The sequence below is a fragment of the Penicillium crustosum genome (genome assembly GCF_028827405.1).
Source record: "Penicillium crustosum strain IBT 35664 chromosome Unknown utg000002l_segment0_segment0, whole genome shotgun sequence".
NCBI lineage: Eukaryota > Fungi > Ascomycota > Eurotiomycetes > Eurotiales > Aspergillaceae > Penicillium > Penicillium crustosum.
In genome coordinates, this window is record NW_026623123.1 from 5,529,676 (window position 1) to 5,546,604 (window position 16,929).

General features: G+C 47.3%; 9 protein-coding genes across 9 annotated transcripts; 3 read left to right on the top strand and 6 right to left on the bottom strand.

Moving 5' to 3' along the window:
* Positions 1 to 240: 240 nt before the first annotated feature.
* N7487_005594 (Zinc finger RING/FYVE/PHD-type) lies at positions 241 to 3,079 on the top strand (the record flags this gene model as incomplete). The annotated part of the gene is made up of 3 exons (XM_056873341.1): positions 241 to 1,121; positions 2,236 to 2,892; positions 2,977 to 3,079. 3 exons carry the CDS (start codon positions 241 to 243, stop codon positions 3,077 to 3,079), a joined length of 1,641 nt encoding a protein of 546 aa, XP_056731061.1.
* A 644-nt stretch (positions 3,080 to 3,723) lies between these two features.
* On the top strand, positions 3,724 to 4,383 carry N7487_005595 (BRcat and Rcat domain-containing protein; the record flags this gene model as incomplete). The annotated part of the gene is made up of 1 exon (XM_056873342.1): positions 3,724 to 4,383. The coding sequence occupies one exon, from the start codon at positions 3,724 to 3,726 to the stop codon at positions 4,381 to 4,383; it is 660 nt and encodes a 219-aa protein (XP_056731062.1).
* A 634-nt stretch (positions 4,384 to 5,017) lies between these two features.
* N7487_005596 (FAD-binding domain-containing protein) lies at positions 5,018 to 6,306 on the bottom strand (the record flags this gene model as incomplete). Its single annotated transcript, XM_056873343.1, has 2 exons — positions 5,018 to 5,469; positions 5,523 to 6,306. 2 exons carry the CDS (start codon positions 6,304 to 6,306, stop codon positions 5,018 to 5,020), a joined length of 1,236 nt encoding a protein of 411 aa, XP_056731063.1.
* A 31-nt stretch (positions 6,307 to 6,337) lies between these two features.
* N7487_005597 (deoxyribodipyrimidine photo-lyase) lies at positions 6,338 to 6,883 on the bottom strand (the record flags this gene model as incomplete). Its single annotated transcript, XM_056873344.1, has 1 exon — positions 6,338 to 6,883. One exon carries the CDS (start codon positions 6,881 to 6,883, stop codon positions 6,338 to 6,340), a length of 546 nt encoding a protein of 181 aa, XP_056731064.1.
* A 317-nt stretch (positions 6,884 to 7,200) lies between these two features.
* Positions 7,201 to 8,139, bottom strand: N7487_005598 (aromatic alcohol reductase; the record flags this gene model as incomplete). The annotated part of the gene is made up of 2 exons (XM_056873345.1): positions 7,201 to 8,052; positions 8,110 to 8,139. The coding sequence occupies 2 exons, from the start codon at positions 8,137 to 8,139 to the stop codon at positions 7,201 to 7,203; spliced, it is 882 nt and encodes a 293-aa protein (XP_056731065.1).
* A 551-nt stretch (positions 8,140 to 8,690) lies between these two features.
* N7487_005599 (E3 ubiquitin-protein ligase) lies at positions 8,691 to 10,094 on the bottom strand (the record flags this gene model as incomplete). The annotated part of the gene is made up of 2 exons (XM_056873346.1): positions 8,691 to 9,009; positions 9,091 to 10,094. 2 exons carry the CDS (start codon positions 10,092 to 10,094, stop codon positions 8,691 to 8,693), a joined length of 1,323 nt encoding a protein of 440 aa, XP_056731066.1.
* Positions 10,095 to 10,729: 635 nt separating this feature from the next.
* Positions 10,730 to 12,188, bottom strand: N7487_005600 (uncharacterized protein). The gene is made up of 3 exons (XM_056873347.1): positions 11,594 to 12,188; positions 10,972 to 11,537; positions 10,730 to 10,911 (listed from the first exon to the last, which is right to left on the bottom strand). The coding sequence occupies exons 1-3, from the start codon at positions 12,151 to 12,153 to the stop codon at positions 10,874 to 10,876; spliced, it is 1,164 nt and encodes a 387-aa protein (XP_056731067.1). The 5' UTR covers positions 12,154 to 12,188; the 3' UTR covers positions 10,730 to 10,873.
* A 680-nt stretch (positions 12,189 to 12,868) lies between these two features.
* N7487_005601 (argininosuccinate synthase) lies at positions 12,869 to 14,555 on the top strand (the record flags this gene model as incomplete). Its single annotated transcript, XM_056873348.1, has 8 exons — positions 12,869 to 12,883; positions 12,999 to 13,041; positions 13,100 to 13,141; positions 13,197 to 13,217; positions 13,272 to 13,468; positions 13,520 to 14,088; positions 14,144 to 14,219; positions 14,268 to 14,555. The coding sequence occupies 8 exons, from the start codon at positions 12,869 to 12,871 to the stop codon at positions 14,553 to 14,555; spliced, it is 1,251 nt and encodes a 416-aa protein (XP_056731068.1).
* Positions 14,556 to 14,928: 373 nt separating this feature from the next.
* Positions 14,929 to 16,580, bottom strand: N7487_005602 (putative salicylate hydroxylase; the record flags this gene model as incomplete). The annotated part of the gene is made up of 7 exons (XM_056873349.1): positions 14,929 to 14,957; positions 15,014 to 15,342; positions 15,398 to 16,136; positions 16,185 to 16,242; positions 16,303 to 16,379; positions 16,453 to 16,457; positions 16,516 to 16,580. 7 exons carry the CDS (start codon positions 16,578 to 16,580, stop codon positions 14,929 to 14,931), a joined length of 1,302 nt encoding a protein of 433 aa, XP_056731069.1.
* Positions 16,581 to 16,929: the final 349 nt, after the last annotated feature.

Consider the following 16,929-nt stretch of genomic DNA (forward strand, 5'->3'; position numbering starts at 1 on the left):
TCCTTACAGCACGAATCACATACTTCGTCATACACTCAGGTCTTTTTGAATAAGTTTTTCGTTAACCAAGATTCTTTAGACCGCCGTGCTTGTTAAGCTAGTCTTTGTATTCAGGGGGGTTATAAGTTCATTACTTGTAGAGTCAGCTTCACATGTCCATTTCTACTTCTCCCTTATTCGGAGACCCCGTTTCACAAGTGACATTAAACACGTTAATCATACGAGAGCCTTCCCTGTAAGATGGATCAAGATACGCCCCCAAATGCAAGGTCCTTAATCTTGGAGCTGCTGCTTGAAGACGTGAAAGACAAGATTGACAAGTTCGAAGCTCAACTGCTGCTGAAGGATACAAACCAACCAGCCTGCCAGCCAGAAGGACTAGAGCCCGACAGGGGAGTGGCTCTCCTTATATGGAAATCTGAACTCGAAAGACAGAGAGTCATATTGAGCGATTTTCAGTTGGCCACAGCTCTGTTGCTTGGAAGGGAGGCAGAAGAGACCCCGTTGCCCAAGGAAACAAAGACATTCGCCAAATTTATCTCTACTGTTATTCAAAAGCTAGTTCACTCTCTCAAGAGCATCATGCGTTCCATCAAAGTCCTGAGTCCGACCAAATACTCCCAGCCCGAGATCTGCACCTCCTGCAGAGAAGACTGCAGCGAAATCTTCAAAGCACAATGCTCCCACTTCTATTGCAAGAACTGCCTAATCCGGATGGTCACGAAATCCTTACAAGATGAATCCTTGTTCCCTCCTCAATGCTGCCACAAGCCAATCAAAGGCTCAGACATGAAGAAGATGATGGGGCCTGCATTAGTGCAAGAACAAAAGAACAAGGCAACTGAGCTCAGCGATCCAGACCGAACCTACTGTTCAGATTTGACCTGCTCTCGATATATCTCGCCAGCCATAGGATTTTGGCCAGTTTCTACTTTGAAAACAGTTGGTACCTGCAAGTGTGGCGTACAAACGTGCAGGAAGTGCAAGAGGGGAGCCCATAGGGGCAAGTGTCTATCTCCACTAGACAAGCCATTGGAGAAGTTGATGAAGAGCAAAAAATGGCTGCGGTGCAAAAAATGTGGCCGTGTGATTGAGCTCAACCAGGGCTGTCATCATATCACGTAAGTGATTTCGCTGGCCATTTCTAAACCTCCCAAGCTACTCCCGAGGTCGCGAACCCCTTTTACTGACACCTGATAGTTGTGTTTGCAGAGCTCAGTGGTGTTACCATTGCGGGGCGAAGTGGAAAGATTGCGACTGTTAGATGTAGACCGAACGGAATCCGAACGAGTCATTTTCATAAGTCCAGGTTATTCTGACTGAACTTGGTCCTGGGAGTGAAGTATGTGGGTTTAGTACACTTGGCTTGGAGGAATATGGGATCTATCTAGTCTGTCAGATATCTGAAATTGCTCAATCACTTACTTACATCTGAGTGATGTGCCATTGCCTGATTTCGCTCAAGGCAAGCCAATCCATACTTTTTTTAGGTTGATGTATCGATTATCGACGCCATGTTTGTGCTCGTACTCTGAGACTTGATGCTTTTAACAGATCGCCAATGATACGTCGTGTGTATTATTTGTGCTGCGTGAGGGCACGGAAGGTTTTAGACGCTGACAACATAGAAAAGTCTTGTACACAGAATATACTTTTTTACGGCCTTCGTATACACCTACAAAGAGCATCTATAAAGAGCATCCAAAAGACTATCCATGGATAGTACGAATTTCACTCGTACTAATATCATATCTAGAGAAGGGGACAGAGTAAGCCTGCCTTTTACTCCTTAGGGCGTCTTTCTTATTATTCCTATAAAAGAAGTGTACTTATATCTCCTTCAACATTACTGATATCAATTTCTTCGGTAATGACTTTTACATGGGAGAAGCCGGGGAATCAAAATTATATGGGCTGGCGCGATGGTGTCTCAAACCTGCTGTAGCGAGGGCCGTATTTTCTAGGCATAAACATGGGTATAGTTACGTAGTATCAACCTCACCACCAACTTATTTTCTTATTTTCTTATTTTCCCTCTTTTGCAGATGCTCCAAGATATTCTGGGGAGTTTCTCTATCCTTTTACCACACCTCCACCCAGAACCATTTAAGGACTCCCTTCATTGCATGGACTACGATACAGATCAAGATACGAAGTCTCTAGTCTTACAGCTATCCTTGGTGAACATAAACAAACAAGGACTCACCTCTGACAAAATACTGAAAGAAGGGTCAGCATGAAAAACGTCAGTATGGGTACTGCTATGTCAATGGGATTAGAGACAGAAGATGACTTGTCCAAGTCCGAGAAAAAAAGAACCTCTTCCAATTCCCTCCGTATCGACATCCAGCAACTTGGTAATTCCATCGAAAATGCCATCAACTTGACCGATTCCCCGAAACCCGATATTTGGCATGAGTGTGTCTCCTGTCGAGACAACCACCTCCAAGATGAAATGATTAAAACGAAGTGCTCACACTTTTATTGCAAGGCTTGCTTGGTCCGCCTGTTTAAAAATGCTTTGCACGATGAATCTTTGTTTCCTCCCCAATGCTGCAAAAAGCCAATTCCGGCCTCGGAGAAGATTCTCGGATCTACATTGGTTCAAAAGCACAAGGAGAAGGCGATCGAACTCAACGATCCAGACCGAACCTACTGTTCTAACTCAAAGTGCGCTCAATATCTCCCACGAAAGCCCACCCGTAATCGTGTTTGCAAATGCGCGAGTTGTGGAGTACGCACATGCAGGAAGTGTAAAAAGCGCGATCACCAGGGAACTTGTGTATATAAGCTTGATGCGCTTCTGGAGGAATTGGCGGACTCCAAGCAATGGCAACGATGCTCTAATTGTCGTCGTTTGATTGAGCTCAGCACAGGTTGTTATCACATCACGTAAGGGAAATTTCATTTAACATTTAACTATTCTCTTCTTCAGCTTTGACAGTGCAGGTCTTTAGACTCACATCTATCTATTAGGTGCTTTTGCAAGTACGAATTTTGTTATTTTTGCGGGAAACGGTGGAAAACATGCGACTGTAGCTTCGCAGACGAAGAAAATCTTTACGAACGAGATGTGTGAACTAGCCAATTCAAGGGAGTGCTTCAGGTTTGTCTTAGAGCGAGCAGGATAAGGTACGACTGATCATCTGGGAGATAGTGTGGGATACAATCGAAGTGTAGTTGGAATGGAAGGGTAGATCATGTGGTTCACACAGTTGTTTTTGAGTGTTCTGGTTTATTTTCGTCAATGATGAGGCATTTCCGACCTATGGAGGTTACCAAGTTGATATTTTGGTGCTGCTTCTTAATACCTAAGCCTTTGAGTAAGACCAATAGATTACAGAGGACTAGACACATCTTAGCCATCATAATTACCTAAGTCCTCAATATATATAAATAGATTCTACTAGTAGCAGACTTTTCTGTAAATACGATACAAATTACTATCCTATAATCTTTCTTTAAACTCATTATGACTTCACTTATAAAAGAAGATCTGGCAAACATGGCCAACGTTTTTGATCTTCCAAAAGCTATTCCACCTCACTTTACAAGAGCATCTTGAATTCTACCCAGAATATCAATCCATGGATTGTGATATGAACTCAAGTTAGAATGGGTATCAACCGAGCCATCAAACAGCTGGGAGAACTCATGAGTAAGATTGGGAGACGCAGAGCAATCTCGAGTAACTCGAGAGACGCAACCCTGTCACCGGGGAAAATGGCATCGTCAGCTGAGTATATCACCTCGGGTGATAGCGACGAGGGCCTCCTTGATGAAAGCTCGAATGACGATATCGCTGAAACCAGCGAAGAAGAGACTGAGGCCCGGCATGCGTGTACATCTTGTACGGAAGAGTATCCATTATCAGATATCTTCCAAACGGAATGTGCTCACAACTATTGCCGCGAATGTATTCTGCATCTTTTTGAAAATTCCCTTACGAACGAATCCCTGTATCCTCCTCGATGTTGCCGCCAGCCAATTCGTGCATCTACCGCCGTCGAGGATATGATAGGCATCGAGATGACGAAGAGATTCAAAGAGCGAAAGATCGAGATCAGTGACCCCGAGAGAACTTATTGCTCGGACAAAACCTGCTCCCGCTATATCCCGCCACATAACATCCGCCGCGGAGTGGGAATCTGCCAGTTCTGTACGGCTCGAACGTGCACCGGTTGCAAAAAGCAGGGACACAGAGGTGATTGCAACGACGAGAATGCCAATAAGCAGAGCATTACTCGTGATGATGGGAAGGCTAAGGAGGAGAAGGCCAATGATGTGCTGCTGGAAAAACTAGCAAAGAGGAGGCAGTGGAAACGATGCCCAAACTGCTCTAGAATGATAGAGCGCGTGTCTGGATGCAAGAATATACGGTAGGCTAGATTTTGGCCCCATAAACTTTAGAGACCACGAAGGCTGACCACGTCTATTAGGTGTCTGTGTGAAAGGGACCTCTGCTATAACTGTGGGAAAGCATGGCAGTTCTGCAAATGTTAGTCCTGCAGTCAATTAAGACTTTATCCAAGAGATGGATAACAGTCCGAAGGTGATGCTGCAGAGGAACTGAAGTTTGAAGAATGATTCCACTGGTTTAATTTGAGTTGAATGCCTTCGTAGGTTGTGTGACTTGGCTCATATCCACAGCTTACATCTGTGATGAGCTGGCAATTCTGAGAGCCAAAATTAGAGTCAATTAAACAAAATATGAGCACTACTTTTCAGATAAAATTAGAAGTGGAATTCTAAGGGATATATTCCTATATACCACCCACGATGCGAAATATAGATATAGAAGAATTTGCCTCGTTTCTGGCTTCAATGCTTCAACAATCCCCGGAACGCCGAAGTTTCACCAGTGCGCCTCTGAAACATCCATTTTTAGTTTGTTAAACTGCTAGGGGCATGTCCTTTTTGCGAAAAATCCCACAAATAGATATGTGAGTGATGTCTATTTGGTATCTATTGCTCATGCTTTCCCGCCTTTGCTGCTATTTATCTGGGAAATCACACGTCAGGTCTTTTGTCGTTTTACCGGCCTGTTACCTCCAGAGTCTCCGTCATTTTCAAATTCTTTCTTCCAAGAGCCATCTTTGACCTTGACATCATTCCCGTGTAATCCAACACCATAAGCATGTTTCATGCCAGCCAGGCATATCTCCCTTCGCTCATTGAAATCGAACATTGGCTTTGGATATGTGTGTTCAGAATCATCAGAGCTAGAGGAACTACCGTCTCCAGTGATCCTACACCCCCATTTCTTCTGATCGGCAATGGGTGCTTTCCAGGGTTCGTATATGTGCTTTTTGTCAAACTTTGCTAGTTCGGGGCAATATCTTCTGATAAGAGATCCTTCTGGATCCCATTTCTTTCCGAATGCAATAGGCGAGTAGCAGCGGTAGAATTGAGCGAAGAATGCCGTGCAGGAGAGCCACATCCAGTTTCCCACATTGCAAGCGACTTCGTCTACCATCCCTTTGTTAGCTCTCGTCGGAATTGTTTGGACGACGAAGACTCACGATCAATCAATAATTCTTCAAAAACCTCTGCACCCCGCTCCCATGATACATAGCACCCGCCTCGAGTCAGAAAACAGGCAACGCTGTGTCTTCCTAGATGATGGATCCAGCCCTCCTGCCTCAGCTGGCGCATCAAAGCATCAATCCATGGGAATCCGGTGCGACCATCTTTCCACCGTTGAAACCATTCCTCCGCTTCTTGCGAGTCCACATCGTAGGACCCATCGATGTACCCGTCCTGATTAGGAGGGTTTGTTTGAAGATGCCAGTCGATGAATCTAGCAACCTCGTTTCCATATGTATGCGAGAATGAGTGTCCAAGGGGTGCCTGGGCAGCGAAGTACATATCACGGAAGAGCAGCTGGCCAGGAAGATTGGTAGGCACAGTCGAGACTGGCTTTTTGGCCTTCCGTTGTTTCTCCATAACCCCTTGCACATCCCACCAAAACTTCCGCACGGAAAGCGAACCGAAATGAAGATGAGGGGACAATAATGTGGTTGACTGGGGCTCGAAATCGGCTGGCGATGTATTCGGTTTTTCAAACCTGCCGATGTAATCCTCGTTTTTGATACATTCCCCCAGTATTCTCAATGCTTCTTGCTCGCCTCCTCGGTGGGGTGTTTTAGCCTGGGAAAGATCGATGCCGATGTCTTGCCAGGGAACAGCAAAGTCCCTTGTTGGACCCATGAGATCAGAATATTGCTCATCTTTCTTGGTGCGGTGTTCCACATTCAAGTCAGGCTGACTATCAATGGAGTCTCGTTTAAGATTGCTCAAGTCCATACGTTCGTCATCCCAAGGATCGGGGATGCTTTTAGGGGGGATCTAGTGGCTTCTCCGGGTTGCCATTGTTGATTTTCACGGCAGCCTTTTCCAGTTGGGTGATGCTCATTGTTGGTTTGCCATTATTTTTTCGGACAATTTCATCGGGGTCAAAGAGAGTCCGACCCAATTTGACAATGACCTCGACACCAGCCTTCTGGGCCAAACGCATAACCTCATTATCCCGGTCTCGAGCATACGCATCTGTGTCCTTCTCGAAAACGAGATGTGTCACACCCCAATGCTCCCAGAGTTTGGGAAGAATGGTCTGTGGTCCCTCGCGCACGACGTGGAGCTTTTGTTTCGGATTGAGCTTTGTATATGCCCTGGACAAATCACTTTGGCATTCAAGCAGAAACTTCCACCTGTTGGGCCCGACTCGTGCTTTATAAACATAATGCTGGTCCCATGTCCAGATTGGAATAAAGACCGATGGGTTCAAGGCCAGAGCGGCATGTAAAGCTGGGGAATCATGAAGCCTCAAGTCTGTCCTATGCCAGTACAGGACCACCGAGTTTGAGGCAGCTCCTGTTTTCATGTTTTTAGGAATTGGCCGGCTTTTCAGGACGCAAAAAAGTAACAAATTCTGATGAAGGAAGAATGTGGGACAGAGAAAAAAAAAGGAAATGGCAATAAAAGCCTGTTAATGCAGCTCAATGCAGAATACGCAAGGTGGTTGAAAGCCAGGGCTAACCGGTGACGTCATTTGATGTTAAGCGCTATATTAATGGTCTGTTTGCTACGAAAGCTAGGCATAGTTATCGTGAAATCAGAGGACGAAATTTATTGAATTTATGTTTATGCACTCAACGTGTATGGGACATCTGAGACTGTTTAAATTATTAAAAGGAGCATTCACTGCGGAATAAGACCGCGGATTTCCTCCTTGGACAGAGTCTTCAGGCCAAACAAATCGTTAGAAACCTTCTCAGAGTCGAAAAGAGAACCAAATCCTTCACCAAAGATAGCCCGCAGAATGAACTTAGTAGCGAAGATGGCCGGGTTGGGGGATGGCTTGGCTAGTTCAGCAAAAGCCTCCTGTTCCAGGTCTGTGGTCTTAACAACATTCGTCTCAATGCTCTTGCCAGACAATTCCAGCAGCTCGTTCTGTGTGACTCTAGCCTCATTGATATAGATTGTGGAGTTCTTAGTGGCTTCAAGGTTGTTGATGATTCCAACAACTCCCTTGCCGATGCCGGCGACAGTCGTTGCGCTGAAGCGGCGATCACCGCCATCAAATAGTGTAGCTGGACCAGCAAGGTTGAGCACGAAGCCCTTCTCAAGACCCCAGTCGAGGAAGGGGCCAGTAATAAGTAGCGTGTAGCTGAGCCCAGATTGCTGGGAGACGTTCTTGAGATGTTCCTGAACGCCGACCTTATCGCCAAAGACAGGCAATTTGGCAGTGAGGGGATTCGTGGTGTCGCAACCGTATTCCGAAGGGATAAATCGCTTAACGCCAGTTGCCACTGCTGCATCAATCAAGCGCAGATGGGTGGACTTTGGAACTGCGCCGACATTTAAAGTGCTGACTACAGCATCCTGGCCGGTCAGAGCGGCCTTGAGTGAGTCGAGGGACTCATAGTCCACCTGTGCGATGTGGGCACGGGAGTCAAAGGTCTTATCACTACCCTGTCGGGTGAGGATAGTCACGTCAAATCCTGCGTCAAGCAGCTCCTTGAGCACTGCAGGACCGAGATTCCCGCTAGCCTGGGGATCATGTTAGCGAACGAAAGAAGACGTATGACGGTGAATGGGCTGACATACTCCTACAAGGGCAACCTTAATGCTCGTCATGTTGAAGGTAAAATATAAATGTGGGAGGTAATCACAGAGTTGGCTTTTCGAGTGATAATTGTAGGGCTGGATGAAGTGTGAGTGTTGGATGTCTAATTTGAAGGCCCCAGATGGAGGGGATATGACTCTTTATAACTCCATGCTGCCGTAGTATATTCGCACGCCATATTTCTATACAATGGGTGATTACAGAACCATCGTAGTACGTGATACTACATGATTGGGAGTGATTTCAAAGAAGGCATTGATTGCGCTATCCTTAGATGACGGGATCAAATGCGGGATTAAATCCGAGATTATATAAGCTGACGAATCAACCTCTAGGGAGGGCTATCCAGAGTACTCCGTAGTGGCTTATCTACCACGAATTCCGCTCTTGGTTATCAATCAAATCTTCTTTCCAACTAAAAGTGTCTCAAATAGTTTAAATGGATAACAAATCCTTAGTCATAATCCATCTATCCCGCGCTTAGGATAGGTAATCAATCCTCTTGACTGAATAATTCATACACCATTTCACGCTTCCTGTCTCACACTCCTTCAATCAGAACCTAATGTATCCGACAGGAATTGCAGGCCTTGATTCCACAATGCCTGCACTCGAAAATGTAATCGGGCATGAAGTCGCCGCATTCCTCGCAGTCGGCAGAGATCCCGAGCTTTTTCCACGCTCCATCATGATAACAATCATGCTGCTCAACTAGGAATTGAGCTGCTTGCTCAACAACCTGTGGTGCAGGAGGAGCGGGCTGGTTCCGGGCCGCAATCATCTCTGCTCGTTCTTGAAGCATGGCCTCATCCCAATGGGGGCATTCGCACTGCTTCCATGGTGTAGAGCAAACGTAACAAAATTCATGTCGGCAACGGCATCTAGAGAAATGATCGTGTATTAGCATGACATGTATAGCCCTAATGTCAAAAACTTTCATGTCGATGGGAGAAAGCTCTTACGTGATATGGTTGCAGCCGCTACGAAGCTCAACAAGATGACTGCAATTCAAGCATCTTTGCAATCCTGTCGCTTTTCCGAGTTTTAGGACCTCTATGCGGTCATCAACACATTCTCCCTGGTGAGTGATCTTCTTGCAGAGGGTGCACGTTTGTCGATTGCATACTCTGCAAGTTCCGATTGTACCACGGACATGTGATGGGAGAATATACCGAGAACAGGCCGGATCTGAGCAATAAGTACGATGCTTATCTCTATGCTCAATCTTCTTTTCCTCAAATCTCGGCCACAGGTCAGCATCGATGATACCCCGCGCATCTTCTAATGGTAAAGGTAGCCGGCAACAGCGAGGTGGAAACAGGGTTTCATCGGCTAGTGAATTTTGCAGGAGGTTGGTGACACATCCTTGGCAGTAAACATGCGAGCAACTGTTCCGAATAATGCCGGACTCGGGATAGCTTTCTGAGCAGGCAACGCACTCCCGCAAGACACCAGAAGGAGGCACCGTCGCAATAGTCTCACCATACACTCGCTTGCGGGCTTGAGTCTGAACATCTGGGTTGAGAATCAAGCCCAATGTGCCACGAGGTTCTTGCAGTTGAGGTTCTTGCGGTTTGCCAGGGATTTGCGATTGACCAGCGCCTTGTTGTTGGCGGGTGGCCTGGGGTTTGCCAGGCGCTTGTGGTTGAATAGGTGCACGGCCGGCAGGTTGTACATGAGCTGCAGGTACTTCTTTCACCTCGAGATCATGGATATCTCGAAAAATGGCAGCCTGGTCGAGACATGATTCCCTCGACATCTGTAGGGATGCTCGAAGGTCTTGCTGGGTCCTCATTTGTCCTCGAAGCTCAGCTCGCCAGTGTAAAAGAGCAAGTTTCTCATCACGAACTTGCGCTACTCCGTCATTTGTATCTCGATCCAGTGATATCAAAGCCTCTTCGACCTCCTGTAGGGAAATTTGTAAAACAAGATCCGCTGTCTCAAGGTCCGTTGCGTTGGGATCCATAGTGAAGATATTTGATGTCAAAGTTGGATTAGGGAGAAGGGTTCTTGGTTTTTGTAGGTGGAGCACAATGTTAACTCAGATGTAATGAGAGACTTGCATCCCATGCACTGAGGGCAAGAACATATAGGTTTCAGACAAATGGCAAATAGGCAGTCACGGAAATTGATCAACAAGGAAAAGAGATTCAGAAGTCAGACATAGATGTAAGGTGGTAGGGATTAAGGTGAAACAAGGTAGAGAGATTGGGAAGATTGGATGGAAAATCAGTGCAAGAGACAAATGACGAAATCACACTTGATTTTCAACCCTCCAGGGCTAGGTAGGAGTAGCGTACAGTAATAAGTGCACGTGAACACGAGTCGAATTTTGGGAAAGAACGAGGGAACAGTCACAAACGGAAGGAGTGGAAGGTGGCACTTGGGAAACACTTGGAATAAGAGAAGGAACAGAGAAGGAACAGAGAAGGAACAGAGAAAAGCTCTCGATCGCAGAAGTTGGCTGGGCCTTCAGGCCCCTACATCGTGTGAGTGAAACCCCAAAAAACAATGATGAGATGTAATTAACCAGCATATTCTAGCTCCCACAGTATTTAACATCGTCTGTGAAGTCATTAAGAACAAAGCAGAACTACTTTGGGTCCAACAAAGTTCATGTTACCATTCTTCTTTTGCTTGGTGCAATTCCTTGGACCTGGTCCCAATCACTAAAATGCAAGTGGATAATGTACTTAGGTAGAAATAGCTCGGGTATTATTGTAATCTCCTAGGAGGTATCCTAGTTCAATATTCAAGTGTTTGCTTAATTGCATCGTAGATTCCTAGGGTAGTAAGACCATCGGTTAGTGATAGGAACGAAATATAGGACACTGGATACTCACTTGCAACATCGGGCAGAATAAATTGCTCGTAGCTCAGCCCAGTATGTGTGCTCCACCCGGCAACTCGCTTGACGGGGGCTTCAAGACGTAAGAATGCACTATCCTGTATCGTGGAGGCAACCTCTGCACCCACACCATAGTTGATCATACTCTCATGCACAACAACGGCTCGACCTGTTTTCTTGACACTGTTGATCACAGTTTGTCTATCCCAGGGATATATGGTTCGCAGGTCAATAAGTTCCACACTGACACCTGGCATGGCCTTCTCAATGGCGGAGATAGCCGAAGAGCACATGTAAAGAGGTTGTCCATATGAAATGATAGTCAAATCCTTGCCAGGTTTGATCACCTCAGCCTTACTGAGGGGGATGGTGTAGTATTCATTCGGGACATATTCCACGGCTGCACGGTAGAGGATCTTAGGCTCCATAAAAATCACCGGATCATTGTGCTCGAAGATAGAAGATAGAAGAAGCCCTTTTGCTTGAGCAGGAGACCGTGGCATGACTACTCGCAAACCGGGGATATGTGCAAAAAGCGACTCTGGGGATTGGGAGTGGTACCTATGCAGTCAATTAGCATACCGATTTGCTTGGCATTCGGATACCACATAACGTACAGAGCACCGTGTCCAACCGCGCCACACGGCATGCGAATGACGAGACCCCCAACATTAATGCCTGTCGCACCCTCTCGATACCGAAACTTGGCTGCCTCATTGACAATCTGATCGAATGCTGGAAATACGTAGTCGGCGAATTGGATCTCAGCTATAGGCTTCATCCCTTCCGCTGCCGCCCCAATTGCAAACCCCGCAATGCCTTGTTCTGTCAAGGGGGTGTTGAACACTCGATCCGACCCAAATTCTGTTTGGAGGTCCATCGAGCATCGGAAAACACCACCAAATCCAACATCCTCGCCAAACACGATCGTTCGATCAGATTTGGATAATGCTGTCCGTAGTGCTGAGTTAATTGCTTGGTAGAGGTTGAGTCGTTTACTCGTGGCACCTGCCGGGTAATCTGATGTATTTGACAAGGATGATGAGGTGTGGTGTAAAATTGGAGTCGTTTTGTAGTCAATAGGTAGGTTCAGCTTTGCTGCCGGAGTGGGAGCTCCAGAGTAGAACCGGCGAGGAGCCTGGGCAAGAGACCGCAAAGGAGTTCGTAAGGAAACCATCTCTGGCTAGAATTGCGAGATATGGACAGAATGAACAGAATGTAAATACATAAGTTTTCTTCTCTGTAGGGATGATTGCCTTTAAATTTGCTCCTTGTTCATTGTCCGGGGCATTGCGCGGGGAAACCGCCGTGGATAGCCGAGATAATGCAAACGGGACAAACTCGCCAAACGAATCGGACGGGACCTATGACGAAGTGTGATGAATGGGCCAACACGGTAAAGAATGGACATATTGTGTGTAAGAATGGAATAGTTCACAACACGGAATCATAAAGCCTTCTGGATTGGACCTTATGTTGTATGTGCATGCTGATTGTGTATATATGCTTGCTCCCTTCCAATGGATCCCGAGATCGGACTCTCTTTTCTGTAGCGTTATCTTCGTATGTAAAAAGTGAATCCGCGTGTTTCTCGTTCCCTTCATGGAAAATATAGTAAGTTTTGAGGCTGTGATATTTGTAGCAGGTCTCACAAGCTTATATACCACTTTGAAGCCCATTGAGCTCATATGTCTGTTCCAGGAGTAAGTCGGAGTTGATTCGGACAAAGATTGGAGGGGCAAAGAGCTATCTTATCAGGGCTATCATTTCGGACCCGTGACTTGCTTCCCCGGCCCACCAAAATTGCCTTTTTTTCCCAATGACTCAATCTTCCTTTTGTTTTATACTCCACGTCTACAAGTCTTTTTGAATTTTACATTCAATTCCACACAATGGCACAGGGAAAGGTATGAACTATTGCTTTCGCGCTACAACTCCTTTCTCAGTTCCCAACTTCAATTCCAATTCTATCCCACACCGCCACCCGCTCTCTCCACACTTTCTGACAGTTCGATCCCACAGGTTTGCCTCGCCTACTCCGGCGGTCTCGATACCAGCTGCATCTGTATGAATACCACCCGTTAATTCATTCACCAATCGTGGATACTAATACCGAATTGCAGTGAAGTACCTTATCGAAGAGGGCTATGAGGTCGTCTGTTTCAGTAAGTTGAGATTCAATACCATGTCAATTAAGACCCAGTACTAATATGAACATAGTGGCCGATGTCGGTCAGGAAGGTAATTCAATTCCATCGACATATCATTCAACGCCGCTCTAATAACTATTCGCAGAGGACTTCGAGGCTGCCCGCGAGAAGGCCCTGAAGATCGGTGCTCTCAAGTGCGAGATTGTTGACATCCGCCGCGAGTTCATCGAGGAGCTTTGCTTCCCCGCCATTGCTTGCAACGCCGTCTACGAGAACGTCTACCTGCTCGGTACCTCTCTGGCTCGCCCCGTTATCGCCCGTGCCCAGATCGATGTCGCCAAGGTACGCTTTTCTTCTCCCCGGCAGAAAGATGTCATACTGACCCAAATTTAGCGCGAGGGCTGCTTCGCTGTCTCCCACGGCTGCACCGGTAAGGGTAACGACCAGGTCCGCTTTGAGCTTGCCTTCTACGCCCTCCAGCCTGACATCAAGGTCATTGCCCCGTGGCGCGACCCCGTCTTCTACGAGCGCTTCAAGGGCCGTCAGGACCTGCTCGACTACGCCGAGGAGAAGGGTATCCCCGTCACCTCCACTAAGTCTAAGCCCTGGTCTATGGACGAGAACCTTGCCCACTGCTCTTACGAGGCCGGCATCCTGGAGGACCCCGATACCACTCCTCCCGCCGATATGTGGAAGCTGACCCAGGACCCCCTGACCGCCCCCGATCAGCCCGAGGACTTCACTCTCTACTTCGAGAAGGGTGTCCCCGTCAAGCTCGAGTACACCGAGGCTGGCAAGCAGAAGACTGTTACCGACTCCGTCGAGCTTTTCCTCACCGCTAACGCCATTGCCCGCCGCAACGGTGTTGGCCGTATTGATATCGTCGAGAACCGTTTCATCGGTATCAAGTCCCGCGGCTGCTACGAGACCCCCGGTCTCACCTGCCTGCGCTCCGCTCACCTGTGAGTATTGTATTGTGAACTAAAAACGTTGATGGCATAACTAATCTTTATCCAGTGACCTTGAGGGTCTTGTCATGGATCGCGAAGTTCGTGCCCTGCGCGATTCTTTCGTCACCTACAACTACTCCAAGGTAAGCTTGATATTTCTGGTATCCAATTCTGTGATCTAACATATCCAGCTCCTGTACAACGGCATGTACTTCTCCCCCGAGCGCGAGTTCCTCGAGGCCTCCATCACCGCTTCCCAGAAGTCCGTCAACGGCCAGGTCCGCTGCCGCGCCTACAAGGGCACTGTTTCCATCCTCGGTCGCTCCTCCGAGACAGAGAAGCTCTACGACATGAGCGAGTCCTCCATGGATGAGATTGGTGACTTCTCCCCCGCCGAGACCACTGGCTTCATCAACGTGTCTGCCATTCGTCTCAAGAAGTACGGTCAGATGAAGGCCGCCGCTGGCGAGAGACTGTAGATTGTGTCTACAGGAGTATGACATATCTTCAATTTTGAATGATGGGAATGCCAAATGTTGACCGTCCCTGGCTTCCTCGGGCCAACATGTCAAGTCTCCCTGTCCAATGTTCCACCGATGCATGATGGATGGTGTTGGGCTTGTATGACTGTATAATGAACTGGAGAAAATATGAACAATATGGGAATTGGTATTAAAAATGCAATGTCTTGGATGAATTAAATGATCCCATCTTTATTATGTCTACGTAACCCCGTGGCTCCAATCGAGTGAAGTATTTACATTTCTAAAGATATATACTCTTGAGTCTATTCGCTAGATGGTAACAAAAACCGATATACTATGAACGGGAGATGCATCGTATCGACAGCACCTACAGATTCGCATTGGCTTTGATCTGCCCTTGATCCTCTGCCCGCAAGTTAGCACATTGCCACCATAAATATAAGGGAACATACCATTCCAAGTATCCAACGCCGCCGTCTCTGCGTCCCAACCCCAAAGAAACTCTTGTGTCCTCCGATCCGACCACTTATCGGGGTTATCTCCGCTGACCGAAGCTTTGAATTGCGCATCTCGGGCAATTTGCTCAGGTCCATCTGGCAAATGTAACGTAATCCGATTCTCCGATCCAGACTGTTGCACTGTCTCAGCACGTGTCTTCCGGGACCTTTCATAAACATTCAATGCATGCGGAATCTCCTCGCGTGATGAGATAGCCGACAAGACGACACCGAGCGCGGCCGCATCTTCAACAGCCTGGGCAGCACCTTGGGCAACATATGGACTAAACCAGCGAGGTTAGTCTTGAAGCCAACCGGCCAAATTTCATGAGAACATACAGCATGGGATGACAAGCGTCACCGATCAGAGCAACAGATCCCCGGATCCACGTCCTCAATGGATGATGCAGACACAACTTCCACTCCAAAACCTCATTATCATCGACTAGATCAATGAGTTTCTGCACCCTGCTATCCCACCCTTCATAGTTGTCAATCATAGCCTGCTTGGAACCCTTCGTGGTCCAAGACTCCTCCACACCGTGGCCATCGGGGTGAAGCAGGACAACATTGTACAGCTCATGTTTGCGCACAGGGTAGGCGATAATATGGCGCTCAGGACCAAGCCAACGAGTCGCCTGTGGCTCGTTAATAAGCTTCTTCAATTCAGGATCTTCCTCCATAATGTGTCGGGGAAGCATAATGCGGTACGCCGCGTCCCCAGTGGCAACTGCTTGAATAGTCGAGTCTTCGAGCAGGTGGTCACGGATGGTGGACTTGATCCCGTCTGCACCGATTACCACGTCGCCGCGCATGATTTCGCCGTTGGCTAGACTGACACTTGCTGGGCTGAACTGCACGTCTGTGACGTGTGAGTTCTCGCGCAGCTCAACGTTAGGCAGGGCTAAAGCTCTCTCAATTATAGCGTTGTGTAGGTCTGCGCGGTGAATAACGACTTGCTGGCCGAATGTCTTATTCACTGGCATTGTGCCGAGAAGTTTGCCGTCGTCCCATCTCCGGACGTGGATGTATTCTAGGGCTACGTCTTGGGCGTGAATTAGGTCCGAGACGCCCCATCCTGTTACCGGTTAGCATGGTCTTTTTCCTTTGCAGAAGGCATATTCACGGTCGAATAAACGCAGCATGTTTGGGGACACTTGAATTCCAGCTCCCACTTCCATGAGCTACCGTGAGTGATTAGGTTAGCATTGGTTGGCATACCATGAAATTTCAGCGACACATACCTTCGGCGCAGACTCAAGGACAATGACATGGTGCCCCCGAAGACCTAGTGTGAGGGCTGCTGCCATACCGCCGATGCCTGGTTTGATTATTGTTAATACAACCCTTTTCTCGAGCCAATGCAGCTTCATTGGCATTCAGAAACAACATACCAGCACTAAAAAACATCAGCATACCACTCTCGCATCTAGAACCATGCACAATGGAAAACATACCCGACAACAATCACCTCCAAAGGCACATTTGCCCGTGTGATCTCCATCTCCGAAAATTCCGTCATGGGTTGGGATTGGTATATGATAGAGACAGAATTCCAAACAGCGAGCTTTTGGCTGGCAACCTAGTCCTTGAAGTACCCAAGAAATTATCACCTTGGGTCTATTCCTTCAAGGGATTGCCGTTCTACCCGTCCTTATAGACGCTATTTCGGGGAAGGGAAAGACGAAATTGTCCAATGCCGAAGGAAAATATACAATTTCTCATTCCGAGCTGCTTTAGCGCCTACACCGATCCACAGCTTATCCTGTCAGCTTATTAGACCGGAAGAATTGGAATGGAGACATCATTTTCCCAGAGCATCTGGATTCTTCACCAATGCGACGGCACTTTGCGGCTCCCTGTGGGGCTAA

Bases quoted from the DNA above. Each gene is read 5' to 3' on its own strand.
- N7487_005600 (XM_056873347.1), bottom strand. From the start codon at position 12,153: ATGGTTTCCTTACGAACTCCTTTGCGGTCTCTTGCCCAGGCTCCTCGC. The intron at 11,538-11,593 runs GTACGTTATGTG...TTGACTGCATAG, and splicing joins GCGGTTGGACACGGTGCTCT to GTACCACTCCCAATCCCCAG. The intron at 10,912-10,971 runs GTGAGTATCCAG...TTACTACCCTAG, and splicing joins TATTCTGCCCGATGTTGCAA to GAATCTACGATGCAATTAAG.